At 40.3% G+C, this 24,121-nt stretch overlaps 1 protein-coding gene across 1 annotated transcript in view; it reads left to right on the forward strand.

Moving 5' to 3' along the window:
- Positions 1-359: 359 nt before the first annotated feature.
- Positions 360-24,121, forward strand: part of SYTL2 (synaptotagmin like 2) — a 52,531-nt gene continuing 28,769 nt past the window's right edge. The window contains 3 exon segments of the mRNA XM_077781314.1: positions 360-434; positions 12,734-12,772; positions 13,463-13,883. Coding sequence (XP_077637440.1) covers positions 13,783-13,883 — 101 coding nt within the window. The 5' untranslated portion in view covers positions 360-434; positions 12,734-12,772; positions 13,463-13,782.

A 24,121-nucleotide genomic window follows, 5' to 3' on the forward strand; every position in this document is an offset into this window, starting at 1 on the left:
CAAACAGGGGCGTATGTTCACACTTGTCGGGTTGCCCATCGCCAGGTAAAGTGAAACTCGGATCACTGTCCCTCAGGGCAGCGCGTCAGGTCAAGCCCACACTCCCCCGTGGGCTCCGTGCGCAGCAGCCGCTGTCCGCTGTGGAGCTGCTGCCTCAGAGCGGGGCCCGCCGACAGCCGAGCCGGAGCTCCCCCGGCCCGGGCGGAGCGCCGCCCCGCCGGGCACAGCGGGTGCCGCAGGGCGGGCCCGGGCGGGGGGCGCCGCCCCGCTCGGAGGGGCAGGCGCCGGCACCGGCCCAGGGCGGCGGGACGGGCTCGGCCCCGCCTGCGCCGCCGTCTCCTGCCCTCAGACAAGCGGGGCGGAGGCGCGGGACAGCGGCTGCCCGCGGGACCGGGGAGCAGGAAGGGGGAGCCGCGGAGGGGACGGAAGGAGAGGTGAGGCTGACCCACAAAGGGGTGGGGAGGGGAGCTCTTGTTAATGGAGTCGAAAAGGGCTGTCGAAGCCACCTGCGCCCGCAGTGCTGGGACAGCGTGGAGCGAGCCCGCTGGCCCTGAGGAGCCCCGGCTGCCGGCCCTCGCCAGCCGGGCTGCTCCGCAGCGCTCGGCCGCGGCGGCTGGCGGGGCCCGTTCACCTGAGCGCGGAGCAGCGCTCGCAGGTGAGAGTCTCCTGGCCCGGCCTCGGTTGTTGGGGCCGCAGGGAAGCGGCGCTTGCCAGCGCCTCTCCTCGGAACCGCTCTCGAGAGCCCCGGGGAGCCGAGCGCCGGGACATCCCCGTGCTGCTGCCTCTGTCCGGGGTGAGAGCTGGGTATCTGCACAGAGCTCTTGGTGTCTGCTGGAATGGGAGGACACTCTTCATTTAAATAGGGTGCTTAGATCTCAGCTGAGAGATGATAATGACTTTTGTGTAAATAGTAAACACTTTTAATCTCAAAACAGTGAATTAGTCGCATCATCCACGCCGTCTCTGGAATGATTTGCTGGATTGGACTTGGTCCTTAAAGTCTAATGCAGCCAGTTGTGTCTTTCCCGTGCGAGCAGGAAAATCTCCTGTGTAGAAAATTGCTAGGATGAAGGTCACTTAAATCTGGGGACAGATTGTTATATGACAAGTATTTTTGAACTTTTTGAGGAAGTGTAAAGGGAAGGGACTTAGAACCTGTTGTGGTGATGCGTCTCCCCACACTCATCCACAACATATGCTTAACAGGATGTTGTGAGAAGAAACTTGGTTTTATTAGCTGAAAGAACTGATCAAAGTGTTGCACCAAAACATTTGCAGGATTGAAGCTCTCTTGATGGATCTTGTGATGGATTGTTTAAAAGACTAATGAATCAAAGCATTTTATTAAACTTGTATGCAGCAACAATGCAGCTTTCCAGTCATTAGTTCTTAATTACCATTAGTTATTATTATCTCTTTCCTAAACAGTTCTTAACAATCACATATATAAATAGTGGTAAACCTGGAATATACAATGCCCTGGAGCTGGTGCCCTATATTTAGCACTGATGACTATGCTTCTTGATGGTTTGTTTCAGTTGTAGGAGTAAAAATGAAGCGCTAGAGAGCTCCTGGGCAAGAGAAGCTGGAATCAAAGTGTGGTTTTTTTGTGATTTTCATAACTTATCATCCTTCTTTTCTAATTGTTAATATATTGTCCACCTTGCTTCCTCCCTGGAAGAAAAGGGAGTGATCTCAGATGATGTAGTCCATATTATTTGAGGGAATGAGTTTACTGTAGTGTTGTTAGGCTTCCTTCTTATTTGTTTTGCAGGATTATTCTGGTTCCATCAGACACATCTCCTCTTTGTTCAGCAATCTTATTTTACTCTCATCTGACATCTTTTCTGACCACTCTACATTCTCTGTTCTATCTTGCAGATTTTACTATTTGCCTATGCTTTCCTGTGTCCTATTTGAGGAAGGATACTTCAAGTCTCTGTTCATTTGCAGTTGTGTGTTATTTATGTACACTAAGTTATAAAATACTGCTAATACTGTTGCTGTGTTACAAAATGTTTATACCCTGCTACCAATTACATACCTTAGTGTGTTTATGTCTAGGTCTAAGGCAAGGAAATAATAAGCATCTTAGTCTGCTTCTACCTTACGTATGCAGCTGTTCTCTGCTTTGGATGTAAGGCACACTTTTGAATTTCTTGAAGCTGTCATTGGTCTGTCTCTTGTTAAACAAAGTTTATTCCAGCATTTCTTGAATCCCAAAATAATGTATTATCAGTTTCACTGTCAGACTTTTAAAATTCAGTGAAATAGGTCTTTGTGCTCTTGTTTTCCAATTCTGACAAAGGTCCAAATAAACAACATTCCCTTACCCCCAAAAATGGATGACAAAAAAGTGCATTTGTCATTTCTGTTATGAGTCACTGCTTTAGGACACTGGCTGGCACTCCAGGAGTGCTCTGTTTCTGCTGCACAGAGACCATGTGCAGGTATTCTCTGGAGTAACCTCCTGTTATTCTGCAGGAGATGCTTGCCAGATTCCCAAGTGAAAATACTGCTTCAGTTTAGTACATGAAGAAAATCTTTGATAGTTTCATCTGGAAAAAAGGCTTAACCAGAAAAGCTGTTGGATGAAGTTGAAGAAATTACTTCTTCTCTACTCTATATTGTTTCCTGTGCTCGTGACAGAAAGGGATGAAACAGACTTAATTCAAAAATCTAATAAAACATTATTTATGAGGAAATATATAGGTAATTTGTAGTCTCTTGGTAGGAAAAAATGCTTAGGTTTTTTTTAATTAAAAGTGACACTCCTATCCCTTGGAAGTCACTCTTTATTCCAGAGTGACTTGTTTTAAACCTTAGTAAAGAATTTTTTTCTCTGCACAGAAAGTGCTTTTCACTTGGGATTGCTGACTAATGGATGACTGCTAAAAATAGTAGGTACCTTCCTGGTGCTTGAAGTCCATCACCTGTTGCATTTAAAGGCAGCTTATTTAGGTTGATCAGAAGTCAATTTAAGGAGTCTCCGTAGTTTGCTCTTCCAATTCCAAAACAGTTATGCCAAAACGTGTATGACCGGTGATGTTGCGTTTGCTGTATCAGCAGTCTCCAGTTAAAAAACTTGAGCATAACTTGAGAATGACATCTGATTTCAGCAGATTCACTCATGATTCATTCTCGGGGCAGGTAGTCATTCCAATTCATCAGGGTACAGCAACTGGCTATGCTAGATTCTTACTTCATGTTACGAGGTTTCGTTGCTATATGTAATTTGACTCTGCTTATTGCATCAGGGGGGCAAAGGAAAGAGATGTAATGTACGTGTGAGGAGGAGTAAAAGAATACTTCTTCTCCTTCTTTATTTTATAGCTCCTTTTCTGGATGATAATGCCAGACTATTTTTGACCTGAAACCCACCCAGTGTCCTGTGCCTATACATCAAATAATTCACAGTTTAACAATTTGTTGCCCAGGGAGATTAGGGACTCCCCATCCCTGAAAGTGTTCTAGGCCAGGCTGGATATGGCTCTGAGTAACCTGGACTAGTGGAAAGTGTCCCTGCCCATGGCAGGAGGGTTGGATCTAGATGGTCTTTAAGGTCTCTTCCAAGCCAAACCATGCTATGATCCCATTTTTTTTCCCCTTACATCTTGGCATGTTCCTTTTTTCCTGCAGTGTAAATCCTCTAAAAGTAAATTTTTCTATTTCTCTGTCCCAGTCAAGGAAATTTTGCATTTCATTTCTGAATGTGTCTGAGTATAAACAAAAAGAAAGATGAGAGCAAAGGGAATGTTTGTCTGTGGATAATTAGCAGAATAATATCCTACATTCTCTGCAAAATGTTTTTGTTCTACAAAACCATCAAACAATATTGATAAATTCTGTATGAAATTTCCTGCCCAGTCTCTGATTCTGGGTGACTGATAAACTGACAGAGATCTAGCTCTTTACAGGCTGGATGAGCTACAGTCAGACAATGTGATCTCAGCCATGTAGCTAGAGCTCTGGAATTAGATCAGTGTATTCGAGAACACCTGGGTTAGAAGTGGTTTCTATACCATTAGCTTGTAAATGTTAAGATCTGCCACCATGCTTTTTTTCTCTAATGAATTTAAATGACTAATGTGATTTAAAAATAGATTATCTGTTATAAAAAATTAAGGGTGTGGTCCAAAAACCCTCTGTAATTGCACTTGAAGCATTGTAAGCAAAAAGGTATGTATCAAAGTCCTAGGCAGAAATCTAGCAAAAAAGCAGAAGTAGCAAGTCCTTAACCTTCTATTCTGGTCCTGCCCACATAACCTGTTTTTTTAGTCCTGGGATAATTTATGTTAGTGTAATTGTCATTAATTTTACCTTGCTTCATAGTGATTCTCTGGAGGTTAAGAGACTTGGATTAAAAATGAATACCCTCAGGTTGCTCTCCTGTTCCCTCTGCTCTATTAGAACTGGACTGCTCTATAGGCAGGAATGCAGGTCTGTCTGGATGAGGAGGGAAGTTAGAAGAGACCTTGATTTTTTTTTTTATAGTGGCCTGACTGAGAGAAAGTGTACCTGGCTTCCTCTTTCTGCTTGCAAGGTTGTGTATCACTTTAATAATGATTCTGTGAGGTTTATTCCTTGGTAGTTCAGGCCTAGGAGGGGTCAAGAGAGAACCAAGCAAACCCTTCAGAGATTATTGTGTATTTTGGTGGACAAGGGGATGTGCATTTGGATCTTCTTGGGTTAAGTGGTCATGGGGGCTTTGGATTTGGCTGCTTCCTGGATATGTAACTGTAGATTTTTGGCAAGTGAGCTAACACCTTGCATAGCTATGTTCATAAAGAATGAGCCACTCCTGCACAACTAAATACCTGTTCAGGGACAGGCCTGATACTCCAAAGCCCAGCCTCACAAACTCTAAACTCCTGTTTTAGCTGCCTGTGTATGAGAAACAATTCCTGTCACAGTCTTTTGCTCCTTTCCTATTCCTGTGCTATTCAGCAGCATTTGTAGGGCAAATCCTTTTCACTCAGTGCACATTGACACCTCACCTCATCCAGTGCAACTGAAGGCTGCTCCAGAAACTGTTCCCTGCTTCATGCTTCTCATGAGTAGCAGTTTGGTTTAGCTCTTGCCATGGCCTTTTATCTTCCTTTCACCACAACACGCCTCATTTTTCAGTGTCAGAGTTCTCTGCTTGCATCTGGCCATAAGTGTTCAGGGAAACTGGTACCAGTCAGGGAGAAGACAATTTTGCATGATACAGCCCAGCCCAGCAGTGCAAACAATCTCGTGAGTGAAGTTTTCATGGCTGATAAGGTTCCTGTTATTCTTGCAATTCAATATCAGTATTAAGGAGGACTAGCATTGCTGCTGGCTGGTTTCAACTTAGCCAGAATGACCCTAACAGTATATAAAATGTTCATGTTGTGGGCTATCTGTTAAAATATTATGCTTGGGAAGACAAGTTATTTCCCTCTAAATAGGGAGCCATCATGAGCTTTTAAAAATGTATCTATTAAAAAAACATAACAAGAAAACAAGTAAACGAAAACCCAATAACCCTGAAATAAAAGCTTCATTGCAATGTTTAACTTAATTTTGGTGACTGAGAAGAGACCTGACTCTGACTGGTCTGTGTGAAGACTGCATGCTACCTTTTTTAACCATTTTGATTTTTAACTTACCTGGGAACTTTGATGGAGTACATTTTTTGCCACTTGTTCTTTGGCTTACGTATTGTTTCCGTGACTGCAGGACTCCTAAAGGATATTTTCTTTCCTCTACCACGTGATTTGTGCTGGCAATTGTGTGAGACTGTGTTTTCAAGTAGGTGTATGCTTTATTTACAGTAGCAAGGACCTGGTTAATTGAAACAAACTTTCTTAGTGTCCTTGAGATTACCTAATTTATTAGGTAGGTAATTTTAACCGTCAAAACCTGCACAAGTGAGTGTCTAAGTGTGTGTAGTTACAAGAACAAGGCTGGTGGCTGAAAAGCAGGAGGTTGCAGTGAAAAATTAAGTGGTTCAGGTGAGTTACAGATTCTTTTGATTCCCACGGATACTTACTTATGCAATTAATTGTCTGAGAATGATGGAGTGCCTTTGCAATGTTCTGTGCGATCCCAAATTCCTGTTGGGCTGCAGACAAAGGTGCTCTGAGGAAGCTGAGATCAGTGGCCTCTGTCACGGAAAGCAAAGATGATGTAAAATATTGCTGTCTTGACTAGGCAATTTTGTGCTTAATATGTACCACAAAGCTGTGTTGTGCACCCCCTGCAGAGGCAATGTGCTAACAGTGACCTGAGCAGCTGGCTGTTGACAGTGCTTTAGAGAAGATCCAAGTGGTACATGGAAGGAGCAACCTCTTAACCCACAGGTTCCAAGTTTTACAAAAGTAGTGGAGGAAAATCTGTCTGCCAGTGATGGTAGCTGTCCTTGCTCAACTAGCTCATCACCTCAACTCAGATGAGGCATAAGAGCAGGGTGCTCAAAGTCTAGAGGATTTCCATAATGAGATAAAAATCATCTGAGAAGTCATATCCGTGGACTTTGAAATAAAACTTTGAAAAGATTTCTTCAGAAACTGTATACTCCAGTCTTCCAGTTGATGCTTAGGACTGGAACTGCTCTACAAACTGTCTTACTGTCAGCTCAGTTTAGCATTACTCTAAGTATTTGAATGTAAATCCTTGTCTGCTCTTTGTAACATAGAGTTCTTCTCATCAGTGCTGCTAGCCCCTTATTAAGCCCTTTTGTTGGATTTGTTTGCTGCTACCCAGTGACTGTAAACTGCAGCTCAGTGCGTTTTCACATAAGAAAGAATATCTTAACAAAGTGGGAAGTGTGTCACTTCCCAGTAGCCACTGATAGGAAATACTTGTTAATTAGTCACACTGTTTTGCACACTTCATTCTCCAATAGTCCAAATCCTACAATAAAACAGAATTCTAGCTAAAATGTAGCTAATGCTTGCTGGAGAGCAAGGAAGGAGAATAGAAATCAAATAGTTCCCCTAATGTTTTCAGTATCTAAACTTGCCAAGGCCTCTACTTTAGCCTTCTTGATAACTTTTTTTTTTTTCCCCAAGGAATTCCTAGTACATATTAGATGTTTTTATTTGACTTGGATCAATGCCGTGTTCATTAGCCTAATCCAGGTAATGCTAAATCCCAAACTAGAATACATATATTTTCTTTTGTAAGAATGGAGCAATGGAAGAAAAGGAAAGGGGTTTGGCAGCTCCTACTTATAGATGACTGTCCTCTGTGGGACAGTACAAGTGGGAGAAATAGCAGGTGTGTTTTCCATTCTGCAATAAAAATTTGTAAGAAGGGAATGGAGGTCCTGTTGTCCCATTCTTTTTGTTATCTTTCATGCTGAATCCGTATGTTTAAGGTGGCAAGTGTCCGGAAGAAGAGGGTAAGCACTTCTTTCCTGTAAAATAAAAAGAAGGTCATGGCTCCTTTATAAAACCTTCTTAAGAAATTAATCAGTTAGTTGCATTATGAGTTTCAGGGTTGCTTGTTGCTGGGATCTTTTTTGGAAGGGAGAGGTGGGGCTGTTTTGGCTGTTTCTTGTGTAACTCCCTTGCTAGAGTTTGAATTTGTCTTATATTTATGGTGGGAAGACATTCAGAAATAGCTAGCCATTACATACAGAAATCTATCTGATATGTAGGGTTAGGAGATGCTTGCCACCAAGTAATTGGTTTGCTATTGATCTCTCTAAAGGTTTTAGTATTTTGCTTATTTTCAAGTAGGATTTAAAAACAGTCCCTTAGACTGGACCCTGTCCAAGTTTAATGCCAGTGTTGAATTGAAGAATGAGAAAGTGGCAATGGGAGCTTGAGTCCTGTGAGCCTCACACTTCTGCTGCCTAAATGGAAATGAGAATAATTGTTATACAACTGACTCTGAAGTGCTCTTCCTGCAGAGATCTACAGGACTGAGTCACCTTCATTATTATATTTCAAGTCCATTATGCTGAGAAGATATTCTTTGTTTTATAATTCCTGATGAATAGAATTAGCTAGAAGAATTAAGTTCTTTCAAATGAACTGTTACTAATTCAAACAGTGTGCCTACTAGGATTGAAAGCCTAGTTAAGCCAAGTACAAATGGTACAGTGTGCAAGGAAATATAACTAGATTTGAAAATATGCTGATGTTAGTATCAATAACTTGGTGGAATTTCTGTAATTTTGAAAATTCTTCAAATTATTTTTTTTTGGTAGATTTATACTTACTGCAATGTGAAATAAATGGCATGGCTTCTACAGTTAATCTGACAGTGGTCACAGGGAGAAGGAATATTTAGGTGTGTTTTCCTGAGGTTTCTCTTTAATATATGAACCACTTTCTCCAGAGACCACATCCTCTTAATACCTCCGGCCTAATGATTTTACACCGTAGCAGGTATAGAGATTTACATTCTTAGGCAGTGCTGCCAATATCCAAGCCCTGTGAAAGAAATGGCAAGCTGCCATATATGATTAGAGGGATTAGGCCATAACCAAAGCAAATTATGCTTTTCTGTTCCAAAATTAAGTTGTTAACTTTTATCCTCTTTGCTATTAACTCTTCTTCAGAGAAAATTGCCTTAATAGTCTTCAAAGTGGTGAAGGTCTTAATGTCTTACCAAATAAGAATAAAATTAAACCACAGGCAGAGTCACGTGGACCAACAAATCGGATGTTCCAGGAGAAAATGAGATTTTTTTTCTAATTTTTCTGAAGTGCTAGTGCCAGCTGAACTTCTTCATCTTTCAGCTGATCACTATATAAGGCTGTCAGTGAAAGTATCTTGAGATTTGCAACTATTTTACAGGTTAAAAACAACAAGGATTACTTCGATACTGTTGGGAAAGGGCAAGGTGTGAGCAAAGCTTGTGTGTAGCTTTCAATATTTTCCCCTTTGTGGCTGTTTGGAGCAGTTATCTGGTCCTATTCTTTCCCTTAACCATGTTGTTGCATAGGAGAACAAATAGGCTTATTATTGCAATGAAATGAAGCATTGCTGTTTAATAAGTCAACACTGAAACTGCTCTTAAAATAATATCCCTCACTTCTGCAAAAGTCCTTGTTCTACCAGCACTTTTCACAGCTAGCTAGATAAGAACTTCTTTACCTCCCACTGATTAAACATACATGTAAGCAAACACTCTTAAAAATTAATTAAATTAATCTCTGGAACTGTTGGACATAAGATATGCTGTGTATACTCTGCTATTATAATTTTCAAAATAGTCTGATAGCACCTCTTGTAAGAGTGCCTGGATTGGCTGCAGATATGCATATCTTACTGGGTGATCTTTTCCTTTTTGCCCCTTCAGGAATAAAAATGACAACAGGCCTTCTTGTGCTGAAATTGTTGTTCTGATCATTGTAGGCAACAGCTTTTAAAACTCCCATGAATTGTGACTTAAGTCCCACTTCAAAGTTAATAGCTTTTCTTTTGCCACTGCTCAAAATGAAATCCATAATCCTCTGATCTTCTGAGCAAATTATGTTCATGACCATTTGTGCCTGTGCCAATAATGGTGTTTAGCTTAATTAGCTGTTCTGCCTTCATGGGATTTGCCTCATGTATTTACAGAAAAATTAACTCTAAGCCTAGGCTGGTGGTGAGTTACCTGTGACTGCACTGTTTAAATATCACTGGAGAATGAAATTTATTCATTTGTTTGTTGTTGCTGCAAAGCTGTAGCTTGTGGGACTCGCAGTCAGAGGTACTGCTACTGTCTAATGTCACTTCCCAGGGCCATAGGGGCCAGCTCTGCAAGGTTTTTATTGCTTTTAGTATTCTTCTTGGTTTCCCTGCTTCAAAATAAATGTCTGTTATTTCCTGAGCACGGGTGTAGGCCAAACTTGGTTACCTTTGAGAATGAGCTCCTCTGCACATGCAAATGTTTGTAGTGCACACTTGCATTTATCTGTCTTCCTCAACTTCCTGTTGCCTTATGTGTGGACTTCCAACTCATCCTAGCTGCTAGTGCTGGTATGTTCTAGCAGTGGAGAAATATAGTTAGAAAAATGTGTAGCTGTCAAGCATATAAATCCAAACCCTCTTATTTTTAAGAGCCAGTAGGTTACTTGTAAGCGGATGCTTTCTGGGATGAAGATGTGTGCAGATAGCAGTTGCTGATCAGCCAGGCCTGCAGGGTAGCTGTTCAGCTGAAGGAATTGGCACAGAGAGCTGTGTAAAGCAGCCAAAAGTAGGATTGGCTGTCACCTTCTTCCTCTTGTTAGAAGGCATTGGCTGCAAGACAGATTCTCTGGATCAAAGCTTTAGCAGCTTAGGTCTCCTCTACAAGGAGCCCTTGAAAAGTAGTTTTGCAATGTAAAGTTAGGACATTATGAGATTTCTACATGCAAAAGGACATCATGGTTTGAATGGAACAGCTAACTCTGGGGTTTTGCTGTTTGTTTTCTGAATCTGCTTGTAAACTCAATGTCAGCCATGGCAAAGTACTCCAACCTTTTCCTTACCTCCCTCATTTGCATCCCATAGGTATACACTGAGTAAAAACTTGGAAACTTGATCTTATTATTGTAGTAACTCTTAATGTAATATCCCATAGTGTTCAAAATACAATATTCAAATTAACATTCCCCTTTTGTGTTGGGGGAAAACAGTGTGTGGGAATAAGCAGAGCCCTCTATAGGGTTAATAAGTTTGTAGACAAAGTTGTCTTTCTTTTGTGGTTCCTGTTTTAGAAGAATGTGAATTCTGACTTAAAGCAATTGAGGTGTACAGCTGTCTGAGAGGTTTTGAGAAATTTTACAAGATAAAATTTTTGGATGAGTGCCTGGCCTAAATGAGTTGCAAACCAAGAGCAGCTTAAGAGTGTGTGTGGGCAAAACTATATTTTGAGTTACCTTTGTGTTTCATTTATTGCCAGAACATAGAAGCTTTCATGCATGAGTTGGATAAAACGTAATTTCAGATCTTGTTTATTACTGGGAGTCTTTCATTTAAGGGAGGATTTTTTTTGTGTGGCTTTACCTGAATTTAATGTTTAAGAAAAAAATCATGCCAAATATGCCATGATTCACATGAGTATATATTATGTAGCACAAGAGACCCCTGCTTGAGAAGCCAGTCAATATGGTATCAATTTCCATGATTTTAATCCGTTTGATAAGGATCTTTTAGCCTTATTTGAAATTTAGGACTGAAAACCTTCCTGACAAAAAAAAAAGCTTGCCATTGAACTTGCAGTGGCACCAAACAAACTGTTCAAACCTCTCAGTTCTTCTTAACATGTATAGGGGTTTTTAAGAGGAAGAAAATGTCAAAAGAAATCAAAATAATTGAGGCAGAGGTGGTACTAGAATGTGAATTGAACAGGAGGGAGACATTGATTTTTTTTTTTCTTACTTTTCATTTTTAAATTAACTTCAAGTTTTACAACAGGTTCTATACTCTAAGCTAGCAGTTTTTACCATCTGTGTTTGGAATCAGTGCTGATAATCTTTCACAGAATGCCAGCCTCGCAGTTACTTTTATCAGACAATCTCATGAGATTGGCCATGCACCACACACACAGAAAGAGTCTTATTTATGAAGAGCTGTGGAATCATGGGTGAAGAGCCTGCAAGGGAGGGTGGTACCTTGCTATCTGACCTCTGAAAACAAAGTGGGGGCCCTCCCTTAGCTGAAGAAACTGGTCTACAGAATGATGGTATCTGGGAAGTTTAGTAGCAGTGCTGCTTGCTGTGAGCTCTCACAGTCTGTTTGGATGTGCCCTTGCAAACTGTTGTTCAGCTGGGGAGGACCAAAGCTCTATTTCCACTAATTTTATTGATTTGAGTACTGAGAGACAGGTGGTTTTGTAAATGCTGTCCAACTATTTCCTTTGGATTTTAAAATTAATATAATAAAACAATATAACACATCTTTCCTCAGTCTTCTTTAAACAAAAAAGACCAAAGATGTGGTAAGATATTATTCCCAGCTTTCTTGCAGACTGTACTGATCTTGGGCAAGCAACAAAGTAAAATCTTTGATTATTTCAGTTCACAGCTGTCCAGGGTCTGTAGTTGCAACACGAGCTTCTGTGCCTGTTGTCTGGGCACTTGCCATTCAACTGGCATCCAGGGCTTTGAATTAGCAGTGTGGATGCTATGTCAGATGGTGTAGAATGTTTCCACATGACAGCTGAAACCAATATCCATACCTAACCTGAAGGAGTACTGTTGTAGATACTCAACAAATTTAGGGTTGTTATATTTGTTGGTAGTCCTATAGAAAGCACTTTTCACTTTTGCCTAATTATTAAGCCATAATTTTCTAAAAGCAAATGAAGTTACAGATGGCAGGTTGCTTGAGATGTTGTTGTATCAACCCCATGCAACAAAATCACAATGAGGATTATAGAGAAAAATACGGCAGCCAAACGAAAACATGCAGAAGGTAGTTGGGTATTGGAGTTGTTGGGGGCATAATCAGTAATGTGGCTACAGCTCCCTACCAAATCTAAAAGACAATATCTTGTTTTAATGGCCTGGTTGCACTGTTGTGCCCAGGGGTGTGAATGCAGTGACTCATTGCACAATTGTAGTGCTTGGTAGATTGATATGAAGTCAGCATCCTGTCAGCCACATCACAGTGTCAGTCTGCAAGGGCCAAAGGAAGACACCCACAACCCTGAAGGGCTGTGATGGAGCTGCCTGGTGCAGAGTCCTGTCCAGTGAAAATATCTGCTTCTCTTCTGTCTCTCACTAAGTTTGGAACTTGGCATGATTCTGAGCATTACATTTGAGCTATGTATTTTTTTTTTTCAGGTTTTGACATCCACATCTCTGTAATCCTGAGGCACTAAGGTAACCCTACCACAGACACAGCTGACTCCTCCCCATGATACTCTCTTTATTCCTTGAAGGGTTTTTTTAAGGAGAGGTTTTTGTCTTTGACAGTTGGAATTATCTCTAAGTGGATAGTCCTCTGAAACCATGGCCTGTGAAACAGAGACAAAACAGTATTTCAAATTACTACTCGTAAATGCAGTTTGGCTTGTATAAAACAGTGAGGTTCATGTTACCACATGACTTGTAATTACACATACTCAATATTGTTATGTTTAAACTATTTCTCATTTATTCCATATGGTCTGTAGAACAGTGGTTTGGCCTTTTTTTTTTTTTTCTTCCTTTAAATCATTGTGATAAGTCCTCTTTACTTATTTTTTGGGGGCGATGATCTCCCCTTTGCTTCAAATTGTTCTGCTAACTGTAAGGGTGATTTAAAATGCTTGTATAATAAAAGTGTACCAATTGTATGACACTTGTTTCTCTGTTTTAGGGTGTGAGTTGTCCTATTGGGGAGGAATATATTTTCATGGCCACCTTGTTCAAGAGGCCTGTAAAACAAGTTTGACTTGAAGTGACCATTTGAACTTTCATAAAGTTATTTAATCACACTGAAAAACTTGTTTCTTTTAATTAAGAATGCATACATAATCTACTTCCCTGATCCCTGATATTGCAACTTGTTCTTCCTTGTCTCTTTTTTAGGGAATGTTTATTTGTTCTCAAACACTGGATATGCTGGATCAATGAACTCTTACTCCAGGAAGCAGAACTGAGAGGACAAACTGAGAAGACATTATTGTGATGGCAAGCAGGAATGCAACACTCTCCCAGAAGTCACTGATCTAGGGAAACATGCAAGAAAGCAACCTTTGTGACTCTTTAAATCACTGACTGTAACCCAGTTCAGGTTTGTTAGTGCCTGCTGAAAAAGATTCCTAGAACTTTAAAGCAGGCTACAAGACTGCCCTCAGCAGTATCCAAGATCTTCCCAGACTTTTTACCAGCCCTACACACAAAACAAGATGATTGACCTAAGCTTCCTAACAGAGGAGGAGCAAGAGGCAATAATGAAGGTGCTGCAACGGGATGCAGAGCTTAAAAGAACTGAAGAGGAGAGAGTCAGGTAAGGGATCTTGCACCCTGCTTGTCCTGGGAAGACCTACACAGTTCCTGTGTTGTGTTACTCAGGAGTAGATTAAAACAGTTGTTGCTGAGGGCCCCATATTTCTCAGTATATGTGGTTTGGAGATTTTTTACTCTGGACTAGATTTACCATAGTCTCTACCACACAAATGATTCATTACTGGCCAAAATTGTTATGGACCTTTATAATTCCCTAAGGGGCCAAGAGTACCCTGTACACATCTGCCTAGATACACATCTGCCTTGGTTTCCTCAGAATTCACTTAGTTTGCAAGTGTCAAAACCACTGCAGACTGGACTAATGCAAAGTAAATGAGGGACTTGGCTCAAAAGGAGTGCAAGCACTCCCAACAAACCAAAATATGGTTTCAGTCAGCACATATGTCTAAATGCTGAAGTTGCACCTAAAATATTTGGAGCTGAAGTCCGGAAGAAGTACCAACACTATGCCCCACTGCCAAGAAAAGTCCTTGCAATCATGGATAAAGCAGAAAATTGGTCTTTAATTTATTTGTGTTGTCACAGATGGAACAATGTGTTGTTGTTCTGTAGTGTTTTATGTGCTGGGAGGTTTTAGTGGAGCTACTGTTAGGGTAAGTGACCAGAAATGTAGTGTTGCAAGTAACTGTAACATAGAAATGTGACTAGAAATGTAGCCATGACTAGAAATGTAGTGTTTCCCAGATGCCTCTGAGAAAGCTGCCTATCTACACAGGTATGAATAGCAGTCAAATAGTTGCTTCAGCTGATACAGATATCTGCCTGCTCAGGAGTGAGGATTTTGGTAGGCATTGTTTTTTGGTGGTTTTTTTTTTTTTTTTTTTTTTTTTTTTTTTTTTTTTCTGTGTGAAGGAAATTATCCATTACAAGGTACAAAAAATAATGTTTGGACAAATAATGAAAAATGGAGTCTGAGGTGCTGTGAACTCCAAGTGCTATAACAGAAATAAATTTTTACAGGCCTGAGTGAAGGTAGGATTTTCTCTCACTGATTTGGTAATCTTCTCTAAGATTCCTTCTCGTTGTGATCTTCCTTGTGAGGTAATGTATTTCCAATTGAAATATTTTGGAATTATTCCAGCCATGATGCATCTCTGGTGCTTCTTTGCTACTGAGAAAGATTTTTTTGGTAAATGTCCTTGCTGTAGGCACACCCTATATACTGCAAAGGCAGCCTGCCTCTTGCCCTAAGAGCAGCATTCCTTTTGCTGAGTATGCTTGTGCAGCCCTGTGGTTCTTTGATCAGCATGCAATCAGCAATTTGTTGAGTTACTCTACTTGCTTCTTTTTAAGAGCAATAAAGTGTAGACCAGTAGTTTCTCCTTGTTAAAAAGACTTTTCTTCTCAAAGTATTTGCTTTGCTGAAAGTAAAATCACTACAGGCATTGTTCCAAGTTCCTGCCCCCATCTTAATGCAGCCTAAGTAAATATTTTCAGCACACAGTTTTGTCTTCTGCTTCAAAAAGCAGTAAACTGACTTTTCTGTAACAGAATAGGCCTTTTATTTACTGAAGGTAGAAAAACCACTGTATCTAGTCTTGGAATGTTACATCAGTGCCAAGTCTGAAAGCATTCTGGGTAAGTAATTGTAGATGAGAGTTTGAAAACAGCATCTAGGGAAAAGAATCCTTCTCAGAATAGAAATTCAAAAAAGCCACTCTCAGTAGTGGTCTGAAAGGACTGTCAGAAAGTATTTTTGCCCCTGTAGCTTTACTTTTGCCATTTTTAATTCTAGTTCAAGAGGGTGTGGTGGAAAATGCAAGAGACTGCAGATTGTAGAAGCCTGTAATCATGTTTTGCAGCAGCATGTTTGCTGCTACAATAAAGCCTCTTCTAGTTTCAAAATATTTTAACTTCTGAAAAGCTGGAAGCTTACATATGAAATGGATTTTTCTGCTTAATTGTGGCACATGGAGCTTGCTTTTTATATCTTTTATATTAAAACACTACTTCAATTATATCTTCAGCCAAGGAGATGCAGTACTTCAGTTTGGATTCTATAGCCTTGCACTGGCTAGCCTTCCAGCCTAGCTGGAAGATTCCAAGAGCTGGGATCAACTGTCATCATACAAACATCAGACAGTGTGTTATTTATATGTGTATATAATGGAAGTCTTTCAATTGATGTTTTTTCCTCTCCAGAAGAAATTCTGAGGTTTGAAGAGTGTTCTAAGTTATCTGTTGCATGTACTTGGGACGTGGACAAATTGGTAACGTGACAAAATCCTCTTTGAGCCACTTCCTAGTGGAATTTTACAAATCACCTGATAGAGTCTCTTCCCTACTAACAGTTCCTAATATTGCTAATCTAATAAAACTGAGTAGGCTGGCCCATGTAGCCTCCTTAAGGTAGTCTGCTTTAAATCTTGGCTCATTCAGGGTTGTAATAGGTGTTTCCCCATCTTGTGGCTCCTCTCGTGTTGGTCAGGATCAGCATGATTAATTTTAGGTACAGCACTGCTTTGGCAACAGTGTGACTGCTTCCTCCTTCACCTCTGCTGAGGTTTCTCTCAAAGGAAAGAGGATACTGATGTTGCCTTTGCCAAAAGGGTGATGAAGAAATCTCAGGTGACAAGAGGGTGTGATGCATGGAAAGCAAAAGCCATTGTATGCTTTTTTATTCCTGTGGCAAGAAGATGCCTCTCTTTGCTTCCTTACCCTAAGAGCTGCAGCAGTTCACTTAATGGCAGTGTTGCAGTGGATGGGACAAAGGCATAAAACAAGAGTCAGGTGACAGCTTGTCAAGACTTGAAGCTGTTTTTGAGACTATTACTAACTTAATTATTCTGGTTTTGTTATCATCATTCCTGTACAGGAATCTCTGATATACCCTACCTCCAGCATTGAACAAAATCAATGGGCTACGTACATAACTGTATGTCCTGGCAGTAGATTCAATGTAACCCCTAACTCTTTTTACAGATGCATAGCTCAGAATTAACTTAACTTTGAGCCCTTTCTGGAGACAGTAATGTGAGCAGAAATATATCTGTCTGTGAAGTTGTGGAGTGTGGTTGGGTAACTCTTCTGTGGTTTCAGTAGCTGGCCCCCGGCACCAGCGTGTCTAAAGCAGAAGGCTGTTGTGGTCACCTTTGGGACAGGATTCCCTGCTGTGGTGATCAGCCCTTCCCAGCAGAACCTCCTAGCAGTGCTCTTGTGGGCTGTGTTTGGGATTGCTTGCTCCTTATGTAAACTGAAGGAGGTTAATGATAGGGGAAATACTGATACGGAGTTGTTTGCGTGGTGGGTGGGGACTGATGTGTGCCAAACCCCTTTGATACATTAATTGGTGTGTCATTGCAAAAAGAGAGAAAGCTTCAGGGCTGATTCTGCTGGGAGTGTGTGGCTGTTGAAAGCCTATTGTCCTATTGTAAATGCTATTTTGACTCTGGCTAGTTCTAACAGATATCCTCTCCAGTTACTTTTCAAGGCAGTTTTCCTTATATTGTTGACTGTCTTTTGTGAGGTGGGATATATTTAAGATATTGTGGTGAGGCTAATATTGGCATTGGGAAAACTAGAATTACTATTGTTATGTGAAAATAACTGAGATCAGAATACATACTTGAAATTGTCATAAAATATTTTTTTGTTACATTAACCTATTTTGAGAGTGTGCTTCACAGAGGCAAGGATGTTCTTAGTTCACCTGTTGTAGCAGAAAAGGATAAGCTCATGTCTTCTGGATGAATTCCCCCTTATGGACACTGCTTGGCACCACATATGATTTTCCAAATACAGTGACTATTCAGGAAGTAGATTAATTTTATTCCCTAGCAGAATGTTCTTGTTGTTATTTATCCCTTTTAGCAAAGCCAACTGACATAAGAACAAAGGTGGGGAGGATGGTCCCAGCCCACCTTGTAAAATGCCAGTAAGAAAACCAGGGTGGTTTACATCTTGATCAGGTGAGACAACTGGGCTTAAGGAAGGGACCTTACTTATTTATCTTGGTAAGAGATAGAGCACTGGACTACAATGAGAAATGAGCTGATACCTTTTCTTCCAAGTATTGATTACTACTTTGTCTACTAGCAGATAAATTGTTTGACAGGATGATGATTGTTTGGGAGTGCTAGTGAAGCAGAAGAGATGAGACTTATTCTGTATGGTAAAAGAATGTACTGAAGGGAAAAAAAAAAAGGATACTAATAACAATTTAAACCTGTATATGGAGTACACCCTCCATAAGTAAGGTTTCCCCTACAGTTCAAAAACTTTCTTGGTAAGACTTGCCACATGTTTGTACCTGACACTGTGTTGTATTATTAAGCATCAAACTGAAGCCTTTGTCTTCAGATTGGATTAGTCTTGATTTGTAGTTCACCCAAATTCCTAAATGCAACCTTTTCTTTCATACAGCAGGAAAGATGTCCTTGCTGGTAGTGTAAAGCAAGCTGTGATACAGGCTTTCCTGCTCACTTATATTTGCTTGTGTGTGTCATTTGGTGGGGCTGGTTTTATGCTTTATATGCTTACTTTAAAAGCCTGTGAAGAGCTGGGGACACTGTGTGAGCAGAACATGACAGTTACGTATTTTCTAACAACCTTTCCAGGCCTTTTTCAGATTGTCCTGTGCTGCTGTCCAGGCAGGCTCTAATGTCAAAGGTTTATTGGCACAGGACAGCTGTGCCTTCCTTGTGAGGGTTGGGTTGATTGGTTTAGTTTAGTTTTCCCCTGTCAGGTTACTTGGGTTGCATCAGAAGAGGGAGGGGAGGCCATTGGAGAGCCTCAATGAAAATCCTTTAAAATAAGCAGAGAAACTAAACAGTGTAAGGCTGTTCTGGAGATAAAACAATTTGAAAATAATAGAAGCTGCTAATACTGGCAGACCTTGAAGGCTCCTGGCTCCTGTAGCAAGACTCAAGAGTCCTGATACTGATTTCCTGAATGCAATAAAGTTAAGCTTCTATATACTAAGAAATGCTTCAACAAATTCACATATTCTTTGTGTCTGCCTAGGGAGTATCTAATTACATGATCTTTATAATTCATTGCTTGTAAAAAGAAGTTTACTTCAAACTTGTCAGTTCAACTACTAATAGGGAGAGTAAGTCTAAGTGCAGGTGACATAGTAGAAAGGCACATAAACATTAAGGAGTCTATCTGTAGTGCAGAATATGCATATAGTTTAAATGAAATGGGGAGAAAATGTGCTGGTCTGATTCTCCATGTGTGGCCATCTACTAAGAGAGAAATGTACAGCGGGGTTAATGTGGTCAGTGTGTCACAGCCACTTTTTCGACACAAATATTGAGATTGCAGTTTTGGTTACAGATTCTGATGGAGACCATATTTCAGTGGGCAGGAGAGCTTCCTTTTCTTCAAAATCAATTGACTTCTAACACCTCTGAGCATGTAACTCATTCATTCATTCTTTTGCCCCAGGCTTGGATGTGTCTGTCTTCCCTCTGACTTGAGAGAGAATGTCAAGTCTTTGTCTTGTCATCAAGACTCGTGCTGACTACAGCCTGGTCAGTTCTCCAAGGACCCAAAAGCAAGATGATGCCTTAGATTTGTTCATCAGGGTATTGTTAGTAGACTTAACAAACACAGTAGACAGACTTCTGAAGAGATATAAAATGGAAGAACATGCATTACTACAGAATTGGCTTGCTTTCTCATGTATCCAGCTACTTCTAACTATCAGAAATCTTTGCTGTCTAGAAAGACCCCAAAGGCAAGAGTTAGAGGTGTTGCTTATGAGGAATTGTGATGGCAAGGATGGGGAAAGGTTGCATAACCCCATAGGTCTGCTTTGTTCTTTCTAGTATTGCCCTCAAACAGTTTGCAATTATATTACTCTATTGTTTAAACCAATTAAATAGTAACTGATGGTTTTTTTTTGTTTTTAGGGTTTTGTAAAATCATGTGCAGCTACCATGCAAAAGATAGCTTATTTGCAATTTGGGGCTGCCCACTAGAAGTATTTTGGGTGTAGTTCTCTAACAAATGTCAGAACAGACTTTCTTCCTATACCTTGCATAGATATTTACAGACTAAAGAGGCGTGTTCATACAAGGTGGAATGTTTAAATAACTGCTACTTTGTCCTGTAAACTTTTTGTAGTTGTTTCCTACTCTCAAAGAAGAAAGAAGACCTAATCAAACAAGTCTGGCTTTTAAAATACCTGGTCTAATATAATTTTATTCCACTTCTTGCATGAGTGGTACTACAAAAAGTTTGTCTTTTCTGTGTGAATGTGACTCAGAACCTAGATCCTTTGTCTTTTTGTTGGTTTGTGATTTGTTATATTTGCAGCAAATAGAACTGAGATAAAATTAATCAAATTTATCTTTCAGCTTCTCCACTTATTTAGTATTTTGGTATCCCATTTGCAGAAGGGAGGTTTCAGAAGTCAATTTGTTGATAAGATGTGGTAATATCAGGATTTTTAAAGGCTTTATTGTGATACTGGACTCTAAGATGCTTTTTCTGTATGTTCTGATTAGGGTGTGTGGGACAATAATGAATCTATCTTTGAGGCAAACACAGACCTTGGTCTAAATCCTCCTTCATTTATCATGAGGAGTCCCAGAATATGCTGGCACTACACAGATTCTCCTGTCTGAAAAGCTCAGCTTAAGGTGTCAATTGGGGTATAAGGTAATCAAATAAGGTATTAAGGTGTCAGTAGTAACAGCTTGGTGACTTGTAGACAATGAGTAAGGCAGGTGCAGGAGAGGGAATTGAGACACTGAGGGAGGTGTAGATGAAAAAATTTCGATATAGGTATGTATTGCTCGATACACTTTTTTCAAAAAACAAGGATGAATTGTTACCTCTTTGCTCATGCAATGACCTGTTACAGTAGCCTACAAATACCGGATAAACCATTCTGGATTGGTGATAAGAGGGTTGTCAGGGACTGATTATATCAGAGCAGATTTCCTGCCTTACAGTGATACCATATGATCTGGCCCATTATTAGATGTTCCAGAAGTGAAGAGGAGCAACCCAATTAATCCATGCATAGATTTTCTGTTTGTCTGCAGAGTGGCAGACAGCTGGTTTGTATTCCTGTTTAGTGCAATCTGCATGTACTTACTGCCCTAGGGGAGATGACAATTTTTCCATCTTGCCATAAAAGATGTTTCACCTTGGCATAGTGGAAACATCCTATTAAATAATGGGAAAGTCTTATTCAGTCCAAAATCCTCTTTTAAATTTCCTTTTAACTATATACCTTTACTTTCTTGAGTTTAAAGTTCCTATTGGAGAAATGGGCACTAGCTTCATTATAACTTTAGGCTGTTTCCCCCTTGAAAAATGACAGCATAAAGTAATTGGCATTTTAACAGAGCACAGAGGGACTCCAGAATACATACTTGCATCATACATGAGGGTCTTGCTGCATTTTCTCCTAATTGTAAACTTGGCAACTGAGCCCACAATCAGATTCTTAATCTGGATGTCTATTAACTCTTTGATCACCAAGGGAAATATTTAATGGCAACTTGGTCATCCTCTTTGTTAACTGGGGAGCTGGTGTAGAATCAGTTGTTGGCTTCTAGTCCTGTTGTCATTTGCTGGGAGGCTGACCTAGCTGTGGAAAACCATGGCTGCAGTCTGATTCTCCACAGCTGCTTTCAAGGTAAACCACAATCTATGTCTAATTCCTAGCAGTCAAACAAGCCCACACAGTGCAAACAGTTTGATGTTACTCCGAAGATGACCTCTTAGCAAATCTTGAGAATTCAAGGAGCATTGGAAAAATTCGCATTTGTTGCAAAAACAGTCACAGGGATTACAAGTCTATGATATATTGGTGAACACTGGGGGCTTAAAATTTTTTTTGTTGTCAAGACCTAGATCTAATTATCTTTCTGATAATGGAAATCTGTTTCTTTATTTGTAGCTGGAAATGCTTGGAAATAGCTTTAATACTTATGTTGCTCTTAGTTCCTCAAAAACAATGTGACTGACAAACTAAACACCTCTCTTGAAAAGGCAAGTAAGGCAAGCTTACTTTGATGTGAGATAGTAAAAGTCTGTTTAAGTCAGCTGCTGTGATCATCTGTTAGTTCTCACCATACAAAGGCTATGAGGCAGGCAGGTAGGTAATTTGTAAAGGAAGTGCTGTGAAAATTGAGAGCACTTTTATATCTTTGTTAGGAAGCATAATTAATTAATTCCCAAAGTCTAGAAGGCCTGTTGAGCTGGTGGAGTTAAGGTACACTAACTCTCATAGGCAGCAAGCAGAGGTGGGGGCAGGGTGCTTTCACTTCCAGATAAAATGAGAACTGCATTGGCCAGGTGACATTTATTGAGTCTAGAGCTGTGACAACTCCATACCTCTCTCTCTGTCTAGTTATGTTAACTGGTCACAGATCTGAGAGTCCTGCAGGCAGGTAAGCAGGCTGCAACAGCTGAGAGGCCTGGAATCCTGTCTCCTTCCACAGCCCAGCTGAGCTTCCTCAGCTCTCAGCCAACTTGTAAAGGTTTCCAGCCACACCTCAGTTTCAGTGCCTGAATAAGGAAGGGAGAGGGGTGAGCACTGTCTGGGGTAAAAGGATTGAATCAAACAGGGTGAGGACACTGAATATTTGTCCTGTGACTCAGTACCCTCCCGCTAGAGAACCTCCCTTGGCATATGTTGTCATACTGTCCTGGAGCACTTGGTGCCTTGCAGGCTGTACAAACAGCTGAAAAGCCAGGCTTGCCCTAAGGGGCATCACTTCTGAGAAGACAAATAACACATGTGAAAGAAGGTGAAAGGGAGAAGCAGCCACCTGTGTAAAATATTTGTGTGTTCTACATTTCCATTCTTCCTACTGGCTGCATTTATAAACTGAGTAATATATTTGCTGGAGGACAAAGGGAAGCTACTGCTGTGTTCCTGCTTCAGCTTAGGGCACCTGCTTAGGAAAAGTACATAGTTTGGCCCTTAGAGAAGCACAGAGGGAGAGAGAAATTTTAAATGACCCAGTAATACTATGGACTGTTGAATCTTGGAGTTAAAAATGACAATGGTGACCTCAACATCTGGCAGCCTAAACTGTATGTAGTAGATTTGAGGCATCCCTAGGAGGGACTGATTTTTGACAGTACTTTCAAAATGAAGTTTTAAGTGTTCAAATTGTAATATACCTGATGTATTCAAATAAGACTTTTCATATCTGGCCATACAAAGATGAAAAAGAAGTTGATTGACAGATGAGAATGGTCTATCTTAGTTTGAGGGTTGGGACTAACCTGGTGTCCTTTCTCTGCTGTGAATGACTGCCTGTATGTGACAATCAAACCTGCAGCCTGTAATTAAAGGGCTGTCATCACAGTTAATAATTGTACCAGAAGATCTGTCCCCTAAACCCATGAGAAATGTCACACTCTCATGAACTTCTTTGTACTTAGGCTGGATGATCTTTAAAGGTCTCTCCCAACCCAAACCATTCATGATTGTCCATCAGGCCTGTGAAAGACAGCACCATTCCACAGTGATGTGGATTGTGCTTAGCCTTCAAGTCTCAGTAAATGGACCTGATTTCATTTTCCCTTGGGCTCTGTTGTTAGCTTATTTTGCTGAAGGAAAGGACATAAATGGAGAAGGAAGATGAAGCATGACTTGACTTTTCATTGTTTAAGTGCTCTCTAAATCTGTGTGGCAACTTCTCTGATCTGCAGGTTAGTCTTCAGGCCATGTGTAAGCCTAATATGTTTCATGCCTAACAAGGAAATAAAAACAACCTCTCAAATTGCCCACAGCAACTACTTATTCTGTTAAAGCATGCCTCATAAAAGCAGGAAAACCCTGAAGCCTGAAAACAAATTATTTAAACTTTGTATCACAGTTTTTAAAATGACTGCAGTTCAAGTGATGGATATATCTAGATTAATAAAATAAATAGCAAAAATTTATTTTTTTGTTTATTGCATGTGATGACATTTTTCTTTGTAACTCATTGTATTAATATAAGGATTTTGGTGTAATTTATGGAAAAAATGGCACCATGCTTCTGGTACACATTGGACTGTGTGTGTGTAAAAGCAGTGCCAAAAAAAACCCAAAAAACCTGAAAAGGCGTCTTCTGAGCCTCAAAATAGCCATGCTTTTAATTTTGCTAGGGACTTTTTATGCTGTTCTACTAGTTTATCTCAAGTTTATTCTTGGAAAACTGGCCTTTGAAGGCAGGAAGTAAAAATCTACAGTTACTGGAAACTTCTCTAGTGCTTGAGTGTTTATCATAGCAAAACTGTTTGTTTTATTTTTTTAAAAAG

The sequence above is a fragment of the Lonchura striata genome, chromosome 2, assembly GCF_046129695.1.
Source record: "Lonchura striata isolate bLonStr1 chromosome 2, bLonStr1.mat, whole genome shotgun sequence".
In the NCBI taxonomy this organism is placed as follows: domain Eukaryota; kingdom Metazoa; phylum Chordata; class Aves; order Passeriformes; family Estrildidae; genus Lonchura; species Lonchura striata.